The sequence below is a fragment of the Apis laboriosa genome, unplaced genomic scaffold, assembly GCF_014066325.1.
Source record: "Apis laboriosa isolate Shangri-la unplaced genomic scaffold, ASM1406632v1 scaffold4_cov146, whole genome shotgun sequence".
Classification (NCBI taxonomy): Eukaryota; Metazoa; Arthropoda; class Insecta; order Hymenoptera; family Apidae; genus Apis; species Apis laboriosa.
In genome coordinates, this window is record NW_025223501.1 from 4,070,267 (window position 1) to 4,094,601 (window position 24,335).

Consider the following 24,335-nt stretch of genomic DNA (forward strand, 5'->3'; position numbering starts at 1 on the left):
TTGCAATTCGGTTCCTTTTTTTTTTTATTTTCGCGTTTCAGAGTTTTTTTTTTTTATTAGGAGGAGGAGGAGGAGGGAATCGAGAGTAGTTCGAATAACGTTGGAATATTCGAATCTATTCGAGTCGGAGATGTTCGAGATTCGATGGAAAATTGGAAAATTGACTTTTCGGTAATTATAAGATCGGATGAGAGGAGATGGAATTTGGATTTTCGATTCGAGAAGTTTTTGGGAACGAGGATCGAAAAGTTTTCAAGGAAAATAAGTTTGTCGGGACGCGTGCGACGGAATATTTGTGATGGGCGAGGGTTAAGGGTTGTGGAGTAACCCATTTGATGACGCTATATCAGAACACGAGACACCATCACGATCCTAAAAAAATTGCTCTTCCTTAACGTGGATATAATATCATCCATCCCTAAGATCTTATTTCTTTAACATTGTTGTTTAGTCTAGTCTTGTAGTTCTTATATATTTATAGTATATTAGAGTATATTGTAATTTTCAACAACTCGATAAATTATAATATTAAAATATTAAATAAATTATATATTAAATATATAATAAAAATATAATAAATTAAATATTAAATAAATTATAATATTAAAATATTGCATCCAGATAAAACGCTTTTTACTATTCATGTACCAGTGTACAGTGTATGAATTACAATATTTATTTATGCCTACTTGTTTTACAATTTTTCCAACGAAAAGTTGTAAAATTTGTCAAAAAAAAAAAAAGAAAAGGAAAAATAAATAAATATTATTTTAATCAAATATAAAACATCCCCGAAACGAGGATGTGCTCCTCGTGCTCCTCAGAAAATTCACGTTAAAAATCGGCCAACTGATAGTAAACGCCACAGGCATTGTTATTTATCGCCGGGGCTCGTATTATTTGGATCGTCCTCTCTCGAAAGAGCCACAACCCGCGGCCGGTCGATGTATATTTAACCAGACGAGAGTTGAAGGTTGCTACGTCGAAACGAATTTTTCGCGAATGTGGATCATGAGGTCGCTCAACGACTTTCCTCTTTCTTTCTTTCTTTCTTTCTTTCTTTCTTTCTTTCTTCTTCTTTGCGAGCGAGAACAATGCATCTCTGCGTGAATTTACGAATTTCCTTTCTTGCTTCTTTCCTTTCCTGCGTTGTAAGGGGTGGGGGGAGGTGGTGTCGAAACTGTTGCACGCGTGGAATAATTAATTAGATTCGATTTTTCTTTTCACCCTTTTTCCTTTTTTTCTTAGTTTAGCAAGCAAAGACCGATTTTTTAATTTTTTTGTTCGAATCACTTTTGATCGTGAAGAGAAAGAAATTAAATATCTAAAATTATTTTTCTTTTTTTTTACATTCTTGTAATTAGTGTCATTGCTCACAGTCTATTATTAAATGGTTTACGAGAATAATTATCAAAGTACGAAAGATTAATTTTCAAATGGATGCTATAATTATTAAATATAAACTAATTGAATTAAAAATAAATAGATATAAAATGAGATTCTCGAGGAAACGTTAATTGGGGCATTACATATACTCATATCGATGATTCATCCCTTCTAATTTGTTTCTCAGGTAATGGAAATAGATAATTGGCAACCGCGAAGAATTTTATTACCCGAATTGCGATTCTTTTTTCCCCATTATTCCTCTGGGAAGAAATCGTGTGAGCTGTTTAAATTGTGATTGTTCTCCGTAGACGATGAAGATAAATTAATCGTGATACGAAAAATTCAAAAGTCTTTAAATAAAAGGAGGGGGGGGGAAAGAAAGTAAATAAACGAACGAAACGGATAAAAATTTTCAATCTTTCCGAAAGGAAGAAAGTCAAATTAATTTTGTTAATTCTTGGTTCGAAGAAAAAACTGCACTCGAGCCTGGTAATAAACTTATAATCGAGCGAGAGAGAATTAAGTCCATTTTTATTATGATCCAAGAGTAGGAATGAATCTCTCTCTCTCTCTTTTTTTTTTTTTCCTTTCTTCCCTTTTCTTGCAATCTCCGTTGAAGAGTTGTCAGGCAGTGGCTGGCATTTTTCAAATTTGATGTTTATTCGTATCCCCAATGCCCCGCCAATTCTCATATTTCTCCTCTCACCGGTTCCTTACGCTTTTTCCATATCTCAACGTTTCCCCGGATCCCGGTGTATTTTCCAGGTGTGTTCTCCTATATTTCACAAATCCCCGATTTCTCTTCGTTTCTTATCCAACCGGTGCTGCTCCACTGTCTTATATACCTGTCACAGATCCCTCCCCTGTATTTTTATTACAGTTGTACTCCACATTTCCGTTTGAGATATTCGTCGAGATTTTTTTATTAAGCCCCTCCTCCTCCTCCTCTCCTCCTCCCCCGCCTCACTTGATTCAGTTCAGAAGGAGTGCAATCCTGGTTTGAATCGTTTCCTCGAATACACACAATATAGGATGTTACAATATAGATGTTTGTGGTTTACGATGATGAATAAATATAAGTGAGAGAAAGTATTAAAGAAAGAAAGAAAGAAAGAAAGAAAGAAGTAGATTAAACTTTTCTTTCTTTCTTTTATTATATATAAAATAAAATAGAAAGTTTTCACAAAAGTTTAAAATTTTTGTAAGAAAAATTTTTGAAAATATTTCTCAGCGGGAGGGGAAAGAAAGAAGAATTGCTCTCAGTTAAACAATTGTGGGAATCGATTCAAATATAAAAGGAAAGATGTATTAAATTTTAAATAGACAGGTTGTGGAGAAGATGGGAATCGTTTTATATTCTTTCCGAGCCGAGAAGTAAAAGGTCGAGTATATCAGTCGCAACAAGTAGGAAGGTTATGGTAATGTTCTCAGTCCGAGCACTTACGGTTAGTTCAGGGACGGGCCATCAGAAGGGGTTGGAAACTACCCCCTTAGAGTAGTTATTTCGCCTGTTGAAAGCTCCGCTCGAGTGCATAGTCAAAGTAACGGTCTCAGCCGAGGCAATCTTGCTACTCGAAACTTCTTGGATTACTTCGACTTGCAAGCATAACTCGTGTGCGTCTTTTCCTTCCATCATTTCCCTCCCTCTGACGCGGCAGGCAAATAAAATTGTACATCAAATGTTTGCAATTTACCGAAACTGGATGGATCTTTTCGTTCGAAATTTTAATCGTTTCATTGCGTTTCACTTTGTCCGTTTTATTCTTTCAGAAAATTCTTTTTTCTCCGAGAAGAAGGAAGGTCCTTTATACTCGCTTGAAATTGGAAGAGAAAGAAGTGTCCATTTTTTTTTTTTAAACATTTTTCTCTCTTAAATTCCTGCCAATCGAATTAATTTTCTTTAAAAAATTTTTTTAAGGAATTATAAATTATAAATAAAATGTTCGCAATGACGAAGAAATAGATAGATCGAAACAAAGTAACCAATACCCATTATCTCGAGTATATATTGAATCACGCAAGTGTTAAAATCAATTCGAAACGAGAGAATTGAAATTTTTCGAAAAATCAGGAAGAAATCGAAAATGAAATCGTAAATAAAACATTCAATGAGATAAATAAACTCGAAACAGGTAGCAATACTTATTATCCCAAATATAACAAAATCGTATTAAAATTAATTTGAAGCACGACAAACATTAATTTTGAAAATTTTCCGCAAAGCATCGGTTCAAAAATAAAATCACCGGTGATAAAACGGTGAAACAAATAATAACTTGGAAACGTTCGCAACAATAACTTATTAATCCACACATTTGCGGGAAAATCCTCGAAAATCCTCATCCCGTGGATATTCATCTTCGCGTAACAAAATCGTAATAAAATTAATTCGAAATAAACAGAATCAATTTTGTCCAACGATTTTATCCAACCCTCGAGCGCAAAACTCGAAACCGATCAACGTCTGAACGCACGAACCGTTTTTTCCGATATTCACGGTGAATCGAACCGATTCGACCGATCGTTTTCCGAGATTTCAAACCCCCGAACAACCGTTTTGAATGCAAGTTTAACGTATTATTGTTGCCTCGACACAATGGACCTGCGCCCATTGTAACTCCCCCTCTCTCTCTCTCTCTTTCTTTCTCTCTTTCTCTCTCCCTCCCTCCCCTCTTTTTCTCTTTTGTAAATCGTGCTTAATGATAGATGAACGCGGATGAACGCACAGGTGGCTGAAGGGATCTCCTGTGAATTTATAATTCGACGAAACTTTTAGCCCGGTTAAATCTTCCAACGTTCTGCAGAATTTCCTGTTTCCATCAGCGTTTTTAGATCAGGAAGGAAGGGGGAGAGGAAAGGGAGGACCGTTTGTCGTGAACGTTTAAACGGCATCGTTTTTTTCGAAGGAATGGAATTTATTTCGTGTTACGGATGCTTCGTTGTAAATTGTTGTTTCATTCGGGAGGAATGTAATTAATAGGGGATACGATCAAGTACGTGTGTGTGTGTGTGTGTGTTTAAATTGTGCTTGTTCAACTCGACGAGAGTGCGAGATTATGGAATTTCGAGTGTGTGTCTTCTGTGTCGAATTTATTCTTTCGTCACTCAAGAACGAAGTATTCCTTCAATTTTCGATCGTTTCTTGGCGTGAGAATTTTGTAAAAAAAAAAAAAATTATACAACGAAATAGTTGGATTCGGTTTCACACCTGTTTTCCGAAAGTTTTGGGGAAAAATTATCTCGAAAAATGCGAAAGTTTATATTAAAATTCGTTTGCTTTTTTTTTTCAATATTTTAATGATTTTCTGAAATATGAATTCGTAAAATTTCGTAAAATGGGGATAGTTTTCGTATTTTCATCGATCGAAAACATTCGATTCAAAACTTCTTTCTCGTTTATTTTTACCATCTTCGTCTCACTAATACCTCTCTAACCTTCCTTCTTTTCTCTCTTTTTCTCTCTTTCTCTTTCCTCTCCCCTCCCCTCTTTTTTCGCTTCGTTCTCACCGATTGTTTTACATTTCTTTCACCCGCCACGATTCTCCTCTTATCTCCACACCATCTCCACTCTCTTCGACCCCCTCCCCGTCCAGAAATTAAGATACAAGTTTAATTGAGCCTTTCCAGCTCGCAGCTGGCGACTTTATCATCGACATTCACTATAATTAAACCATCTGCATCTTTTTAAGCGGCGAGAAGGGGGCGTTCCTTTGAAGCTTCTTCAACAGAAGCAAACCCCTCGGTTTTTCTCTTTTCTTATCTCTCTCTCTCTCTCTCTCTCTCTCTCTCTCTCTCTCTCTCTCTCTCTCTCTCTCACCGAGTTTCTTTGGAAAGTTTGTCAGCTGGAGAAGAAAGGAGACACGAGGCGGAGGTTTTAAGGCGGTTTGTTCGAGAACGTGAATTCACGCGATATTCTTTGGAAAATTTGGGTCGAAAGATGGGAGAGAACGCTTGTTTTTTTTTTTTTTTCTCCGGGTTAACGGGTGTCATAGAATTTCCTTGTATTATAATTTCATTCAAATTCGTGGAATTTTATTTAATATGGGGCAAGTGCGCTTGGAATAACATCTTTGACTTTTTCTTAAACTGCTTGGTGATTTCAATGATTTCAATGATTTCAATGTGTCATTCACGCGCTAATTTATTCACTTTTCCTTCGTTTTCCAGGAATCCAAAATATATCCAGAATTGATTCGCTATTAAACGAGAACATTTTCCAATTTCTAAGATTCTTTCTCACATTGGAAAGTTTTCTTTTAAATAATAGAATTTATATTTCCATCGTGATTCGAGTTGCCATCGAAAATCAATTTCATCGAATTTTTTTCTAGGCCGCTTGGTTTAATTATTTCCACGCGCTAATTTATTTATTTTTTCTTTTTTTCCAGGAATTTAAAATATATCCAGAATTGATTCGCCATTAAAATGTGAAACGAGAACCAATTTTCCAATTTCTAAGATTCTTTCTCACATTGGAAAGTTTTCTTTTAAATAATAGAATTTATATTTCCATCGTGATTCGAGTTGCCATCGAAAATCAATTTCATCGAACGTCATTTTTTTCTAGGCTGCTCGATTTAATGATTTCGTTAATTTATTTATTTTTTCTTCTTTTTTTTAGAAAAAAAAAAAAAAGATATCTATCGAATTGATAATTCTAATTTTAGAAATTCAATTTCTAACTCGCGTTGGAAAGTTTTCTTTTAAATAATAAAATTTATATTTCCATCGTGATTCGAGTTGCGCCCCCGATCGAAAATCAATTTCATTAAAAATTCCCCAAGTTTATTCGTCGAGATGGAAAAACCTGGAAGGAAATTAAATCTGAGGTAAGAGGGTGAATTTTCACAGCTGCACAATGCTTTTCCATTTCGTTGCCGGGAGATTCCTTCGATTTCGCGTGTCTCCTTGGAAGATCTACGAGTCTGATGGGATTCTTTCGAAAAAAGGGAGGAAACTCTCGGGTGAGGGAACTCGGGGGGTCAAATTTATGGCGAACACGCAAAGAGAATTATTGGGTTGCTAATTGAAGAAACGAAAACGAGGGTTGGAATGAGTGAAGAAATTATCGCGGAACCTTAATTTCCCCCTCCCTCCTTTCTCTTCAAATTTCCCGTTCAACAAAAATTAAATTCTCGATCGAAAATCGACTGACGAACACGCAACGCTAAATAAAAAAATTCTCTATTTCCAAATTCTTCGAATTTCGACTAAAAATTTCGATCAAAAAAGAAATTTCTTCTACGTTTTTTTTCAAATTTGGAAACTCGTTCAAGAGTTAGAGAAGAAGGAATCGAATTTTCATTTCAAATTATGTATAATCGGCGAGAGGCTTTCTCCTCTTTGTCAGAATTAAAACCCCATCCGTCGATTGATTAAACTCCTAGACCATTTCCATTCCCTTTAAAAATCCACCATCCGGCAAAACCCCGACGCGACTTTGAAAATCCATCCTGCAGCGTGGAATCATTGTTGCAGCTCTCCGTTTTCCCGGAAAACGCGAGTTTTTGGGGGGAAAGGGGGCGCAGTTGATTATCTCGCGACGACCCACCCCGAGTGAAAACATTCTTCGAGCCAATGTGAAAACATTCTTGGAGCCAATGTGAAATTATTATTGCCGATAAATTGTTATTCGATCGAAAACGGCGTTGTCCCTATCCCGCATATTATACAAAGAGTAAGGGTAATCTTTATAAATAATTATGGCGGCAAAAAAAAAATGTTGAAAATATATTATTTGTTATGCAGCAAGAGGAATAATTTAATGGGGAATTTGTGAAAATGTTTGAAAACGTGTGTTCACCGGTCGTGGATTTTTGATGATCCCTTGAGCGTACAGGGTGTTTCGAGTGGCGTTTTAAAATTTTAACGGTGTTTGATGCTGTTTGGATGTATGACGACGATCCGGGGCGGAACGGTTCTTTCCTCTTCCTTGAATTTTAATTAATAATTACGTTTAAAAAACGAGCGTGTACATCGAGAATTGAATCTCCCTTATTAAGATTACTTTATAACTTTATATTAAAAGTTGCAAATTGTTGGTTCGTTTTGCTAATTAATTCTCGTTTCATCTTAACTTGAAAAAAATTTCGCGATCATATCGGTCACTTCGAGATCATCGAACTCTAAAAATCGGGTGGAGGGTTGAGATCGAATTCGATCAAGAGTTCGCGCGGAGTAAAAATATTTAACCGAGTTTAACAATCGTGCGCGGGGATCTGCAGCGAAAGATTCAGCAAGAAGGGGAGGGGAGGGGGTTCCAGAGCGATTAGAGCTTAATCGAGATGAACGGTTGAGGGATCACGTGACCGAGAGGACGGGATACGATTTCCAGCGACAACAAGTTGAAACGAAACTCGGTAACGAGAGGGCTTTCATGCTGGTGGGAACGTACCACGTCCCATCTGTAATTTCCACTTATCTTTCTTTACGGCTCCAAGGGCGTAAAGAAGATCTTGTAAGACCTTGCTCCCTGTTTTAAGTATCCGAGGACTCGAAGTTTTACAGTCTGAAATGAAATTTCCTTCTTTTCGATCATAATTTTATAGAGCTATACAGATATAAATGAATTCTACGATTCGAAGTTTTAAGGGAATTTTTGAATGTTGGATCACAAGTTGAATTTAAAGAAGGGTGTAACCGTTTTAAATGAATTCTACGATTCCAGATGCTCGAGGAACGTGCGTGTGACTTTTGAAAACTATTCTTATTCGAGAATGGTTATTCGAGAAGAATGTTAATAATAATACAAAAATTATTATATTATATTCTATTATTATATTATTATATTATTAATTATATTATATATATATTGGACATCTTGAAAGTTGTGTTGTTTCTAATGTTTCTTATCTTTCATCTTGAATGTTCTATTCTAATGTTTCGATATCTAATGTTTACAATTTGAAAATAAATCGATGAGCGACAAATCGAAAAGTCGAAACCTGTTTTGAGAATTTTTTAAAATGTTATCTGAATACTGACACGAAAAATTGATGCACTCGTACGATATAAATAAAATATCTGGAAGATCTGAAAGTTTCGAACAGTTTTATTAGTCTAATTTTATTTTATTCATTTTTACTGCACGTCTACATTGAATTTCCAAAGTAATTTTTATATCGCGTTTGATATAAAAAATACTTCGACACGTCGATTTCCTCCGTGTGTCCGGTGGCCATTCTAATTTCACACGAACGATCTACGTGACCGACTGAGAGACCTCCATCGTAAATGGAGGACTTCAAAATTGCCGGAAACTCACCATCGCGGAAGGAAATTCGAACTTTTATCGCGACGAATTACCTACGTCTACGAAAATATTCTTGTTTCTTTGACAAATTCTTTTTTATTGATTTAATTAATAGACACTTTAGAATTTCTTCGCTGTTATTCAAGAAATTGTATTATATTTTTGTTGGTGAAGAAGACTCGAAGAATCTCGTTTATCCAATTATTCTCGAATATCTTGGTAGAATTCGTTCAAGACACCAGTTATACAATTCTCGAAAGCAATTCACTTATTAAAAACTTCAAAAATTTCTTTAATATAATAATACCTCTTCGGATTCCTTAAACGATACTTCGAAATCATAGAATTCGTTTATAAGATATCGATCGTATCTACTCTATAAAATTACGATCCAAAGAGTGAAATTTTATTTTAGATCGTAAAACTTCGAGTCGCAATACTAGCTTTAATATATACATGAATTTTTTACGAAGATCGAAGGATGTTATATTTTTTTTTATCGATTCGACAAATTTTGAGGAATATTCAAATAAATGTGATTTTTCCCCTACAATTTGCACTCGTGACTTATATACAACAACGTTGCATTCACGTTGCACACGTGAAGTAGCACGTTCGTAGAGCGTAGGGTCCAGTCGATTGGATGTGAATTGGATTTAATTCGCGGAATCTTTCGATTAAATAGAGCGTGAGTTAAATATGTAACTCACGTTCGATCCGTTAACGGATTGTAGTAGAATATCGAATAGTAGGATTGGAATACACATAATGGAAAAACGACGACGAATTCCACGCCAATTTCATCTTACGTCGTACATCGATTTTCTGTCGTCACATACGCGGATATATTTAATTAAACGCAACTGGAATACCATTTAATTAAAATGGTAATTTCGTTTATCTCTAATTCCCCTATATAAAAACGTGTGCTTTAATTTTTTGTACCACCATTATTGATCTTTCATTTTTCAAACATTTCTCGTCGTGCCTTCCTTCGAATGGGTTGTGCAGAATCGAAGTAATTGCCATGTGTGTTTTACTTTTCGGTGTACACAACGTGTTTACTTTTATTTGGACAGGGATGACGCAAATGGATGAAAATACACTCCCGTGACGCATGAACTCCACATTTTTTTTTTTTTTTTTTTTTTATCTTATCGGCGGATAATCTGGAAAAATGTGTTTGCCCAAACGGGGAACGGTTTGAAAATTACGTGGTTGTATCGTGAAAATACTTGTATCAATCGTTTGAAAAATGTACGATTTTCTGCTTGTTTCGTTCTCTTGATTGAAAACCGTAATATAGGTCCGTTGGTGTGCCGCGTTTCTTTTTACCATTTTATGCTAATCACAAACTGCGAATGAAGTTTGTGCACACGGCGACATCTGGCGATAGAGTTTTATTCGATAACTCGAAGACTGTATTAACAATTCAACATTCAGAAAATTCAAATTCTTTTTATCAAATTTATGGGAATGTATATTAATATTAATATTTGCGTTTTATTAAAAATTTTATAACAATACAATAAAGTAAAGTTATTAACTTATTAATTTTATATGAATTTGGGTTTTTTATGCAATTTGAAACGGTTTATTTTTCTTTCGTTTATTTTTTTTTTATTTTTTTTTTTATTTGGATTCGTATTAATTGTGTTTATTTTATATTTGGATGGGAAATTGAAAATCTGCGAAGCTGTATATTTGTGCTTTTAATTTAAATTGATAATGAAGTTGTTATCTCAGTTGAGTTGAAGATATTGATTGGGATTCTTACACGAATTCACAACTTTTATAACGTTTCGTGAATTCGATGAAACGAACAACAAGGCGATGATACTATTTTTAAAAATGAACGTAATATTTCTTTCTTTTTTTTTTCTCAGAATATTTTTTTTTTTTTTTTTTCAAAGAACAAATGATTAACTTGTTTTCTTTTTTTCTGTTATAGAACTCGAACAACCAAGTCGCGCTTCCTGGACAGAATCAGGTGGCTCAGACACAAGCAGAGACCCAAGGGGGGCCCAATACCGTTCTCAGAGTCATCGTCGAGCAGATGGTTTACCCAATTTCCTTAGACGTGCTCTATCAGGTAAGTTATGACTTCTGTTTCTACATCGATTAATTTCTCGTTTACCTTAATTGGAAAACGATAATTGGACATGTTTTACCGCTTATCGACGTAAGATTCAATAATTTATGCGTTCTATTGATATTTTCTTTCGCCGTTATTCATAGAATTTTCATCTCGAGAAAATTAGGAAATATCTCACCAAAAAAAAAAAATATCAAAAAATCGTAGAATTTCGAAGCATTTATTTTAACAAATTTTATCAAAACCATATTTCTAGAACTTTAAAAATTTCGAATTACGAACGTGAATTATTATTTACTTCTGAAGAATATGAAAACTTCTATCTCAAAAAAAGCGAATATTAGAGAAAAATTTTCTAAAAATTCATCGAGCGTTTTTCGAAAGAAGAGAAAGGAAAAGAAAAAAAAAAAAGAAAGAAAGAAAGAAAGAAAAAAGAGGAAGCAGAAATCAAACAAAACGTTTCAAATTTTTTATTACATCGCGCAGAATATTCACCTTGAAAGAATTCAAAAGAGAATCGGCGAACGATTGCGTGAAATTTATTCGAAAACAACACGAGAGATTGTGCTCTCGCGTGGTAAAAACGGTCGAAATCGGCGGGAATAATGCAGGAGATGGGAAATTAATCGGATTTCGCGGCGTATCCGGCGAATTCGATTCCCGATTAATCGGATATTTTCTCCTTTCGCCAGTTCGCGCGTGGATTACGATAGAAAAGGGCCGTGGCATATTTCGTTCACCGATCTCGCTAGATTTTTTTTCCCCTCCCTTCGTTCTCGTTAATGGAATATTAAACAATCCCGATATAACGCTTACAGTTTCGTTGCAAATCATCCAGCCTCCCGATTCTCAATTTATTATTTCGACGTTCGTTTCCCTCGTTCGAAACCAATGCATTCGATCATTTCTCATCGATTTCGTATATATTTTGATGAACATTTCATGAATATTTCCGTGCAACTTCAATTCATTTTACGGCTAAAGATTGAGGTTAGGATTGCTTTCTCTCGTCGGGCGCCATTTTCTTGAACGACATCACGAAATGGCGGATGATCTTGAAACGGTTGGTAATGTAGGAAATGTCGTCATATATTTACAAATTTCACGGATTATTCGTATAATTTTGTGATTTCAATGAAAATAATAAAAGTTTCGCAAACGCCATTTTCTTGAACAAGGTATAACAAAATGGAAGACAATCTTTAAAAAATCGATAATAAAAAATATATATAAATTGTATGAGTGTATATATATATAAATACAAAAAAAAATTTTGTTAGAAAAAGAAATCAATATAATTATTTTTCACTGTATTCGCAATAAAATTACAAAGATAAAAGTAGCAGTCGTAAAAACGTTATGTGGGATTTAACGAAATTTTATCGTTCGGATGGAAAGAGAATTATTTCATAAATGTAAAATATAATTCTACAACGTTTTGGCAAAGTAAAATATTAACTCTTATTATAAATGAATAAAAAGGTGGATATAATGCATACTTATAAAAAGTATAATACAAACTGGTGCCCTGAAACTTATGGAAACGTTGTTACCCTTGAAAGTATTTATATTCGTTAGGAAATGTTAGGATTTTCATGATGCCAACGTGGAAAAATTCAGTAGTAAATCATCCCCTGGTTAGTTCCTCCCTTCCATCGACCTAATCTTTTACAAATTTATTGTACACAATTTCACAACATTCATTTCATTCTTCTCATTCATTCTCTAACGCAACGCTTATTTATCTTTTTCCATCTCTTTCAATTACCGACCCTTTAATACAAATCGTATTGTATACAAAATAATACACACGTAATATACGATACAAGCCGTAGAACGAAACGATAAGACGATTATCATCGAGTACTTACATAATACATGAACGGATGCACACTTTTACACTTTTACACTTTTAACGTGTAGCACGGGGGGGGGGAGGGGGATGCATCGCCATCAGATAGGATGCTTCGTCGCGTCATAAAATATGCAATCCATATGCATTGCGAATTGTGCAACGAAATTTATGACACGTGGGATGCTCGAGCGATTGTATCGCGCAATATCGAACAATGTCGACAAACGTTACAAAGCGTGGATAGATAGAAAATTTTTGCAATTGGGTGTACAATACACAGCCGTGTGCACAGCCCATTGTATTAATAGATTACGAATAGATTATGTCGCCGTGTTCGAATTAATTCTAATTGAGGGGCGTTCGTTGCACAGCGAGCACGGTTGCAACGAAGCAAGGACGAAAACGAGCGATTGATTGTCATAATGCGAAGTCATTGGAACACGCAATTGCGTGGAGCGATCGCGTTACACGGTTCGTCGCACCAATTTTGCATTACGAATTCGTAATAAGGAAACGGGGCCCCCCCCCCCCCCGAGGTGGATTACATATTTACGGAATTACGAATAGCAATTAACGATGCGCGGGAATTATGCAACGTGGAACCCGGCGTTGTTATTGAATTAATTCACCTGTTCCGTGCCCAGAAACCGATTCTCGCGTCCGATTAATCACGTTGAACGATGCTCGATTAACGAGTCGATTAAAATTACCACCCCATTATTCTGCCTATTATGATGATGAAGGTTGTTAAAAAAAAGAAGAAAAAAATGTTCTATGGATGATCTTTTATGTTTTTTTAATAAATAAAAGATTCTTGATAACTTGTACAATTGGAAAACAAAATTTTTAATGAGTGAGATTATACTAATATCGATTACAATTACCAAGGTATTATTATTCTTTTATGATGATGGTTGTTAAAAAAAAAAAAATTCTATGGATCTTTTTTTAATAAATAAGATTCCTTCTTGATAACTTGTACAATTGGAAAACAAAATTTTTAATGAGTAAGATTATAATAATCGATTAACGACTCGATTAAAATTACCAAGACATTATTCTGCTTATTATAATGATGATAATGATTTTAAAAACGTGTTGGTTATTACGGATGATCTCTCGTCTTTTTTTAATTAATAAAAGATTCGTTCTTTTTCGATAATTCATACAATTGGAAAACAAAATTGAAATTTTATATTTAATAAGATTAATAAGAAAACAAAATTGTGAAATATTTAATAAAATTATAATAAATAATTGGAGAATTTTAATTTTGGTATATGAAGGATTCAGAAGATAATTAATGTAAGTCACATTTATTTAAAAATTATTTAAATCGATCGAGTCAATGCTAAAATATCGATAGATAGTTATTTAATTAATTTGTCAAAAATTTGAATGATAAAAAGATTTTTTCACTAATCGACTTATGAATCCTCCACTGCAACGATACTAATTTAGAAGTTATAAATTTCTTAAACGGAATATAATATTCATTCGTATTTTCCAAAATAGAATGTTTTCCTTTTCTGAATTCTGAATTCTGAATCCTTACTTTTTCACACAGAATAAACTTAATAAAATTAATATAATTGGCGTTTAATTTTTCGAATGAATCTGATCACTGAACCGCGATAAAAAAATATCACGATGTTTCGACAATTTTCGCTTATCGAGAAACCGATTTCGAAAGGAGCGCACCCCTATGCCTTCATCAACATCGCGCACCACGCTATTGTATTGTACAAACTTTCTCTGTCGTTTTTCCCGTATCGATCATTTTCGATACGAAAAAATAGAAAATTTGCACCATAGTGAAAAAAGGGGGAGGAGGGGGAGATGGAGGAATAGGAGAGAAAAGGAAGAGGAACAAAAGAGCGATTCACCGTGGGGAAATGTGCAATAAAAGTTCGGATAAAGGAAATGTAAAAGACAATGCCTATTGTAAATACAGTACAGTTTTTTGTTAAAAATATAAGAACGAAATAATGAGACTTATAGATAGATATATACAAAATAAAATAGCACAGATTGCTCCTGCTTTCGTTTCCTCCTCCTCTTCTTTCTCTCTCTCTCTCTCTCTCTCTCTTATTTGTTCCAAGAATTACTCGAAGAATATATAAGAAAATTGGCAAATTATTCTTCCCTCGGGTGAATAATTTAATCAATATAATCGATAATTCGTAACTCGATCCATACAGGGAAAAGTAGAAAAATTTGTTGTTTGTTCTGCAACAATTAAACAATAACATTTTATTTTGAAAACAAATTATGACAAGTTATATCGTGACAAATATCTCTGCCAACAATTCGACATTATATTTTATTTATTTCGTGTAACGTATTCGCCTCGTTCAAATTAATTTTCAATCGATCGAACTTCATTATTAAATAATAATGAAGTTGATAATGGGATACGTAATGTAACGTTTAATTGAAAACGCCCATTTTCAATTAAGGGGCCATTTTTGCGCGATAATCGTCTCTATTTCCTCGCTATTTGAAGCGAGGCCCAGAACATCATTCGATCGGGGAGGATCCACGAATTCGGGAATTGGATCTTTCCGGCTGAATATCGCGCGTTTTCATACGTGACGTATGCTAAACATCCCGTGGCCCGTTCTTTTTTGTTGAATACAGTTTAAAAAGAAAAAGAACGAAAGAAAGAGAGAGAGAGAGAGAGAGAGAGAGAGAGAGAGAGAGAAAGAGAGAGAGGAAAGAACGTGGGGGGAGGGAGAGGAGAGGGGGTGGCTTTTAGAAAGATTCTGAATGAAGAGTTCGCGGGTTCGCGAGGAAAAATGGAAAGTGTGTCGTAAAAAGCGCTCTTTGCTTGCTTTTCCCATTTTTTTTTTTTTTGTTTCTTTCGCTTTCCTCTTTTTCATCGTTTTATGTGCGAGAAGAAATAAGGTTTTTTCGGTTCGAACATGGGAGGACCATTTGTCGACCACGCGTCCGAAAAAGATTCTCTTTGTTTATTTTAGCTTATCTTTGATTTATCTCGGTTTTTATATAAGTCAAAATATAAAAACGCAAAGTAAGATGTTGCAATATAATGTTTTTAAATTGATGAAAATTTTCTGAATATTCAAAAATTTAAAGGGACTTTTCGAGTTCAAAAAAGAGAATAAAAAGAAAATCGCATTATCGGCTGCGCTTTTCAGTTATTAGCGATTAAAAAATAGTTCCTCGCGTCAAAAAACGTTTTCTTTTCAACTTTCGATTATAGAAATAAACCAAGCCAAGAAACATTTTCTTTTTCCTATTTCTTTATTTTCCTCTCACTTTACCCTAAAAAAAATCCCTCCTTAAATTTTCGATATTCAGTATTCCATCATGCATCCTCTCCCTCCCAATAAAACCGCTCTCTGTACCATTGTACGACCCGAATAATTCAACGCGGGAAAGCTTCGATGTATTCGCTTCGATCCCAAAGAAAAAAAAAAAAAACAGAAAGAAAGAAAAAAGAAAAAATCTCATCCAAACCTAAAAGTTGGAAATTCCAAAAGAGCAGAGTCTTCGATACCGTGGAAAGATCTGGAAGAAGATTTCGATTTTTGGAGGTAGGGCGCGGGCGGTAAGCCGATAATGGACCGAGTAGAAAACACGGTTGGATTACAGGAGGCGGCATTGGCCGTTGTTTGGCCGCGTAAGTAGGCTTACGCGGCGATTTCGACGCCGGATTTACATGCATCGCGATCGCTTCGAAAGATTAGCTCTCAACCATCGCGCTAAGTCGACTCTGCCCGCTGACCGGAAACGCTACTCCGCTGCTTTTGTCCGTCAAACAAAACGTGCATGTTGCGTGGATGTACGAGCCGGTACAAGATATCTGTTTTAGAATTCCATGGTGTTTTGCGTCTGATAAAGATAAATTTTCTTTTTCTTTTTCTTTTTCTTTTTTTTTCGAAGAAATTGTTTGCTTCGTGTTTGATGGGAAAATTTTGTGGTTCGAAGGAAAATTAATTTTTGAAATTGAATCGTGGATCGTGCGAAAAATTTTGTCAGTCGAATCGTTTGTTTCGTGTTTGATATTTCGAAGAAAAGTAATTTTTGAAATTGAATCATCAAACCAGGTGGATTGTAACACTTTTGGAAGGAAAATTTTAATTGTAATTGGATTTTCTTTCATTTTATTTTCAGTTTTGGTAAAAGAATAGATAAAAAGAAACGTTTAAAAAAGGGTGAAATTTTTTGAATATATCGTTTTTTTTTCTTTTTAATTTTCCGCTGCTTCCCTTGATTATGAATTCGTTTCTACAAAGATACTCAAAAAGTTTCGCAAAGAATATAATATTATAAAGAAGGAATTTAATTGTGTACTGGTTTGAAAGATATTTTTGTTGATATTTTTAATTATTAGATTTCATTTTGAATTATATAGATAATAATTCATGTTGAGTTTTAAATGAAATTACTGTAAAATTTTATCTTTCGCTCATTTTATTCATTAAATTCCTTAATGGTTTTGGATTTCTTTTTTTTTTTTTTTTTTTTTTTTACCCATGTTATTTCAAAGTGATAGATAATCATGATTAATTAATACTGGGGTGTTAGTTTCACATTAGCTTAATATTAATTTAATGGATAATTCCATTGCATTATTCAAACCGCAATTTCTGTTTAATTGTAATTAAATACGAGTGAATGAGATTATCGATGAAAATTTGCATATTTTCTGGTGAGAAACATACATTATCAAATTAATTAAAGTTAAAAAAAACTACATTTTCTAGTTTAATTAAACTCCCAAATAGACGAATAATATTTTATTTTTCGAATACATTATCTTTGATTAAAAAAGTAATATTAAAAACTGTTCGATATATTCGAGGGGAAAGAAGAAGAGAAATGCTGGTAACGTTGGAGGTATGGTTAAATTAAATTACTGAGATGTCAAATGTGTCGAGGGAAGCTAAAGCTATCAGAATTTTCCACGAGTTGGTAACTGGTTCGATCGTAATCCTTTTGTCGAGCAATATAATCCTCGCAATTTAAATGAAATCGATGCGGAGCAACTTAAAGAAATCCGCAAATATTGAAACATCGGGGGAGGCGGATATCCGTGGACTTGGAACGCGAAAAATTTAATAACGCTGAAAAAGTTCCGCGAAATCCAATGGCCCTATTACCATTTGTATCCGAATAATCGATTTACATTATATGCAAATCCCTCGCAGCTTAATACTTCACCTCACCTCACCATTTTTTAACCTACTTCAAATCTATCGTGCCTTATTTTTTCGTCAATTTATCCATCCATAGTTCAACGATAACAGAGAGGACAATTATTTTGATTGAAATATTCATAATTAAAGAAAATTCTTTTCGATATTGTTCAACGAGTACAAATGTTATCAAAAAAAGAAAAAAAGAAAGAAAGAAAGAAAGAAAGAAAGAAAGAAAGAAAGAAAGAAAGAAGGAAAGAAAGAAAGGTTTAACATCCCCTATAAACGAAGACTCGTACGAAGGTAGGCGATTTTTTCATCGTTGCCAGGCCAAAGGCAAAGAGTAATCGACAATAAAAGGGGGGAGGGCCATTAAAAGTTGGTCATGATCAATGGCTCCTTTAACAGGATACGTTTCGTTAACTTCACGGATCATTAGAAATTTTAAAGCGGTGACTAATAGCACCCCGTTGGATTACCAAGTTTTCATGGCGTCGCTTCGAAGCACCCCTTCCCCCTCCTCCTCCTCCTCCTCGATTTCGCATCGAAGTGGAATGGAAAGTGCAAGTTCCCTAAGAATCACGGCCAACCGATTTCTTTAATCGAGCATTTATTCGAAACGTGGAAAGAAATTAAATGCGTTCAATCAGATCGTCCATCAAGAAACAATAATCCATCTAAAAAATAAAAGTTGAATCAAAAATATTTTGAGGAAGGTAAAATCGTTCGTTCAAATCGTGTAACGATGCAAGATGGAATTCGTGGTATGAATGAAATTAGGAGGATTTCCTGAAGTAAAAGAAAATTACGGAATTACGGTTTTTTTAGAAAAGAAGTTTGAACATTTATCAAGTTTAAATATTTTTCAAACTCGAGTAAAGTTATTTTATTCCTTATATGAATAAACTACTGATGACAAGATTATTTTAAACTCAAAAATGTAGAATACGTTTCATCGATTGTACGACATTTTTCCTCCTATATTTCCACACACATATAACTCTAATTTCTAATTTCTCTCGTATTTGAAAAATCAAGATTACTTCATTTCATATAAATCATCCTGTATACAAGAAGATTCTTCTCATCAAAGGCGATCGGATTATCGAAAATTTATTTATTCACGATCCAGAACAAAAATCGAACGATATAAACGCGATGTATCCCTCACAAACGAGAGCAAAAGAGAGAGAGAGAATAGAGCAAACGAAGCCAGAAGAGATATCCTTTAATTGTCCCGTTCAAGTTCGAAAGAGGAGCGGAGAAAATAAAAGAGCCATCAGCCTCGAGGAGGCGATCGGTTACCATCGCATAGCTAAACCGTGAAAAATCATCCCTGTTACGAAGCACGTAAGATGGCGCGGGAAAGAAAGGAGAGGAAAGAAAAAAAAGAAGACGAAGAAGGGGGAGAAAGGGAAGGTAAGCGGAAATGGAGGCGAGTTCGTTCGGTAAATCGGATTATACAGTCGGTGGATAGACGGTCGTAAAGCGGCATGGCATCCTCGAAACCGGTCGTTTCAACCCTGTAATTTCTCTCTGAACACGTTCCCCGAGTCCTAGCCTGGAAATGCTACTCGAGAAAACGTAAACGTCGCTCTTTTGACGTTTATGCGTGTAGCTCCTTTAAATGGCGAACGATTCCTCTTTTTCCCTAGCTTTCCCTGTCTTTTTTCAAGCTCTCTCTCTCTCTCTCTCTCTCTCTCTCGTTCGTCTCTCTCTCTCAAAAAGAAACTTTGGAGGAAAGTGTGAATGTTTGTGAAACGATTTCGTCATTTTTATCTTCATCATTGTGTTCTCGTGAACGCAAAGTTATTGAGATTAAGAGATTTCTCAGACGTACGTATAGCATGGAATTAATTTTTCTTTTATTCCATTTGCATACGTTTTATTATAATACCGGGGGGAGTTAAAATTCTCATTCTCAAAAAACGTTTCTCCAAGAAGAGTTTATTAATTCGTAATGATATTTTTAAAATATAAATTTAAACTCGATGCATCGTGTTTTAAATTTTAAGAATTTTAACGTAGAATTGAATGAAATCATTTTTGTTTAAAACGTTTCTTTTTTTTTTTTTTTTTTTATTTATGTATACCGAGGTCCCTGTTGAGTATTAAAATTATGATTTCACGCATTAACTGTGAACATATGGAATTGACACGCAATTCACTAAGCTAGCTCCCTTTACTTTATCTAATTTGTCTGTACTTTATCTAAGAATTAAAGGATTAATCTGTATTTATTTTATTAATTTTATAATTTGGCTTTATCTTCCTTTTAGGGGAGATAAAGCCACTTTGCCCCAGGGATCGGGTGTTCTGTTTCAATTGATAAAACATCCCTCCGTTTATTATAGAATTAAGATAAAGAGATAAGAGAGAGAGAGAGAGAAAGAAAAGAAAGTTAGTTAATGAAACGCTAAAATATTTTCAATTTATACACGTATACACGAAATGTAGATATTTGTATCATGGATGATCGATGAGATTATTTTCTGGTAAAACTGCGGTAAAGTTTATATTTTGTTATAACGTATAATTTTTAATAAGGATTAAAAATATGTATCGCGTTCGTGGCCGGTTATTGTGATAGGATTATAAATTATTTTCATTCACTCGTCCGCCTCGCGTAACACGCTTTTGATTATATGAAAGTGTTTATTACGGATTCGGTATTCATTTTGGAGGATTTGTTGTTTTAATTATTGTTGTTGGACTTATGAAAATTACCGGTTTATTTTAGGAGGATTTTGCCAAGTAACAATATTTGTAGAAAATATCCTGATTCTCGTAAACATAAATACGATAAATTTTAATATAAATTTCAATATCGTTTACGATAGAAATATATACCTTTCCCCTTTATTTTTACGAGTACTAATCTGCCAACTTGTAAATAATAAAAAAAAAAAGAAGATACGTATTTACAAAAATTCTTAAAATAACTAAGAAGCTATCGAAAACTACTTATTTACATTATAATAGCAACCACGATATAAACACGATTCCTATAATTAAAATCTATCAAAATCCAAATCACGTGATTTCCATTTAAATTCTTAAAACGTAATCAAAATTAAACAAATTTAAAAAAAAGGGAAAAAAAAAAAAGAAAGAACGACGAGATCAATCTTCAGGATTGAAAAAAACAGAAACCCAATATTACCCTATCTTTCGAGTTCAAATTTTTGTCCCCCTCCTTCGTCCTATCTTTCTTTATCGTTGTCAACAATTTCAAATAGAAATTGGAGCGGATTGAAACCGGGCACCCGGTAAAACGCAAAATTTGACTCGAATCTAAAAAAAAAAAATCTCTCGACCTTGTCCGGCCACCTTGTCGTCCCGCCATCCGCGCCACGAAATAATCCCCCGGATCGTGGACACTGGGGCGAAATTACGTTACTATTATTGGGCGTTATTGCATTAGTAAGAGACGGGTGCGTCGATAATCGAGAACGGGAATTAATAACTGTTACATCGATCAATATGTACATGCGCGGCCACCCCACTGTCGACGATGCGTGCCACGAGATGGCCATGAAAGGGACAACGTTTGCCACGGTTGGGCCGGCGGTTGCTCACCCCCTCGAGACCGTTAAACGACCATCATTTCGATGCAATAAATGAACTCTCTCTCTCTCTCTCTCTCTCTCTCTCTCTCTCTCTCTCTCTCTCTCTCTCTCTCTCTCTCTCTCTCTATCTATCTATCTATCTATCTATCTCTATCTCTCTCTCTCTCTCTCTATCTCTCTATCTCTATCTCTATCTCTATCTCTATCTCTATCTATCTATCTATCTATCTCTGTCTGTTTCTCTCTCTCTTCTTCGCATCACGGTTGTTGGCAATAGAATTGGGCATTGGGCAAGGGTTGTTGATCCTGCGTATGATTGGCAATGTTCAAAAAGATGGTCAAGTCCCGAGTATATGGATACTATTCCTCCACTAACTGATATCAGTTTTGTATTCAATGATGGAAAGAAGTCTGGCAGGACGACGCAGTAAGAGGGATACTTCATGGGGATTGCCTAACCTAATATCATAAGTGCTATATAATATGAATATTCAAAATCGTGAAGATTATTTTTTTATTTTCATGAAATTAGGATAATCATATTTTATTCTATTTATACATGTATAATTATTATCTTAACTACTCGAATACATTTATAAATTAACTCTTTGCTTTCCAATAGTGATTCTCGATCACCACTTGAGTTAATGCCGTGACTCTCCGGTACCACTTGAATGGCGACAATATTTATTTATGTTCGATTTTTGTAGAATATCGCTTCATAAATAGGTTCCTAAGCTTTTTACGTATAATCTTATGAGGTGTAGAATAATATATTGTTGAATGGCTAGATTTTTTATCTCAAATTAGATCGTGAGTCGAATGACATTTTCGGCGTTAGTTTGACAGGCAATAGAAATATTATTTTCAAAGTTTTTTTGAGTTTCGTAAGCGTGGAATACGGTATTGAAATTAGTTTAAGCGAAGATGAGTTTGATTTTTCGTTATTGAATGACAAAATTACTTCTATTCGTAAAGAAATTAATAGATAGAGAAAGGAATGATGAACATAGAGATGAAATAAGAGGTATAAGAAGACGAAAAATAAGAATAATAGATAGTGAAAGCAATAGTTGAAGCGAAGATATCGCAGAAGACACGGAAAATTCCAAATGGATAACACGCATAGAATGGGAAAATATATCGCGAAGAATACAATTTGTAGGACTACAAGTATCTTTGAATATAAATGAATCATTAGATTCATTTTTTAAATTATTTTTTACCGATGAACTTATTAATGAAATAGTGCACGAAACAAATAATTATGCGATAAAAAAGTTAGAAGGAAAAGTATTATTGCTCTATTTACCTTGACAAACCGAGAATGCATCTTGGTAATTGCTTCATAAAATATCACACAAAACAACAATATAGATTTTAATATTCAATAATATTCAATATAAATTTTGTTTCTTTATATGTAAAGATACATAAAATATTAAAATATAAAAGTTTGGGATGCAAAGATTAAATTATCGTTACAAATCGTAATTACGAGAGATAAAAAAATTTTTAGATATCATATTTTTGGATCAGTGTATGTGGCAAATAATTCCTTCCAAATTAACCAAGCAGACACGTTTTATTTCTTCAGATTTCTTTTCCATCGATATTTTATTATTAATTTATTATTTTATTATTATATATTTATTATATATATTTATATATATATTATATATATTATTATATATTTATTATTTTATTATTAAACTAAATGGACGAATGATAATAAAAATAAGAATGAAATGAAAATAAAGAAACGAACGTATAATAAATGAGATTGGAAGAGGGAGATGAATTCAAAGCAGAATGTTAATTATTGATGTGTCTTAATTTACAAGAATGTTAATACTGTGTCAACAACGTGGAAATGTTAAGGATGTAGAAAAGCAAAAGGATCTTTTCAAAGGTTTCAAAGGTTTCTTGCGAGTTATGTGAAGTGGAAGACCTTTATAAAGAAATATTTATAAACTTTCGAAAAATAGTTTGGATCAATTTTGTTTCATATCATTGTAGAATATTGTAGATTCTAACGGATAAGCGTACGTTTAAACATGCTCCGGTACTTTTAACCAGTTGAATCGATTCCTATGGATATTCGATTCAAATTGAAATTGCTCCTCTATATTTTGACTATATTGACAGTGACGTGATTCGACGATCAATGGACAAGCATTGTCGGCAGAAGAATGAACAATCCGTATGAATCTGAAAATTTCTATGAATTTTTTAACGTGTATATGCGTTTACTTTTTTTTTTTTTTTTTATAAATTCTTTATTTTTTTTTAAATATTTTTTGGGGTATTTCGTGACCGATATTAGTTTCAGAGTAGTAGGCGTGAAATTCGATATTAATATCAATGGAAATATTGAAAACGATCGGTGAAAGAAATGTTTATTAAATCTTTCTAAACGTAGCTTAAAAATTTGTTAAATTGTTGGAATCGCAATAATTTTTTTTTTTCTTCATGTATTGTGCGATAATAGTAATATGGAGAAAAAATTAAAAAATAAATGAAGGGAGAAATATAATTAAAATATGATATCTACGATTGCATATGTTTTTTCTTTCATTTACAAATGATCGATAAAAAATTAAACCAAGATTTAAATAAATTATAAATTTTTTTTTTCAGTAATATGAATCGATCATTTCTTCTTTCCTTTTAATCCTTTAAACAATATACCCATACTATGGAAAAAAAAAATTTCGCAAAAAAATTGTTGAACATAATCGAACATTATATCGATCAAGCAGTCAATGGTCTCGTCAAGCAGAAATTGGTGTTTTGAGAGAAATATCGTTAAAGGAAATCGTTTTTAAATAACGAGACACGTAATGGAGAGAAATTTTTGCACGGTGAAAAGGTCGGTTAATTGAAAAGCATTGAAAGTGAAGGTTTATTGGAAAATGTTTTGTCACAGGACACACACGTGATTGTGTTTAATTACGAGCACGTGTCGTGCTCTTTTTATCGTTACCCATTTTGCAACGACTTTTTTATA

At 33.8% G+C, this 24,335-nt stretch overlaps 1 protein-coding gene across 6 annotated transcripts in view; it reads left to right on the top strand.

Moving 5' to 3' along the window:
* The window catches only part of LOC122717197 (polypyrimidine tract-binding protein 2), a 503,296-nt gene that overhangs the window by 445,995 nt on the left and 32,966 nt on the right, over window positions 1–24,335 (top strand). For all 6 annotated transcript variants that reach the window (XM_043941033.1, XM_043941030.1, XM_043941029.1 and 3 more), the window contains one exon: window positions 10,593–10,733. In XM_043941033.1, coding sequence (XP_043796968.1) covers window positions 10,593–10,733 — 141 coding nt within the window. The remainder of the gene's footprint in view (window positions 1–10,592; window positions 10,734–24,335) is intronic.